We start from the raw sequence: 884 nt of genomic DNA on the forward strand, positions 1-884 counted from the left end.
ATGTTCTTTCTGCGCCTCTTTGTACCACTTAGCCTTGCTCTGGGAGCTATCGCTGTCCCCTTGGACACCTCTGAGGTCCAGGAGCAGCTCCCCGACGGCCTCAACCTCTGCATTGAAGAAAAGAACTGCGAAGTTTACAAGCTCGACGACGGCGCATGGTCCTTCCGATACATCCCAGGTATGGAGCCTGGTACGGATTGGTATAACGAGCACGCGAACACCACGGACGAAATCGGCCCTCAGCCAGACGACGTTCTCGATAAGCGACATTCGCCATGCGACAGCAGCAACGGCAGAACATGCTCGTCTATCTGGGTCAGGCCCGACCGTACTCTATACGGCACACTCTGGCCCAGAACTGCCATTCAAGTGTAAGTGATACATTTCTGGCATCATCCCCGATCCTTTGAGAAGCCGATCTAACACTACACAAACGTAGCCTTGGGCATAACTGCTACGAATTTGGCTGTAACGTCGGCCAGATTTCGCAGTCGACGTCATGGTCGACTGGTGGCGGCCCCGGAACTATCCCCGATCAGCTACGTATCACGCCTAACGGTGTTTTCGACCCGTCCATCCGTTGGCATCTCATTGTTGCGATTCAAGATGTTCTTAGGGATATGACAACCAGTCATCGGGTTATTAGCGGTCACACTCATCATACCCCGCCATGGTCGGCCACGATGCACCAGGCGCCGTACCGTATCCACGTTGCTCGCTTCCGCAACCAGGCTATGCAGGGGGATCTGTCAGTGAACATTTCGATGCGAGGTGCCGGCGCTTGGGGATGTGCTCAAGTGCTGCAATACCTTGGTACAGCGATCGGGTACTTGAATCCAATGCTTGGCGGAGCTCTGGGCCAACTTTCGGCCTTCTGTGCCTAG

The 884-nt window shown here is 54.9% G+C and overlaps 1 protein-coding gene across 1 annotated transcript; it reads left to right on the forward strand.

Annotated features, from left to right (window-relative positions):
- Positions 1-884, forward strand: VDBG_01351 (predicted protein; the record flags this gene model as incomplete). The annotated part of the gene is made up of 2 exons (XM_003009622.1): positions 1-371; positions 440-884. 2 exons carry the CDS (start codon positions 1-3, stop codon positions 882-884), a joined length of 816 nt encoding a protein of 271 aa, XP_003009668.1.

This window comes from Verticillium alfalfae, genomic scaffold (assembly GCF_000150825.1).
Source record: "Verticillium alfalfae VaMs.102 supercont1.1 genomic scaffold, whole genome shotgun sequence".
In the NCBI taxonomy this organism is placed as follows: Eukaryota; Fungi; Ascomycota; class Sordariomycetes; order Glomerellales; family Plectosphaerellaceae; genus Verticillium; species Verticillium alfalfae.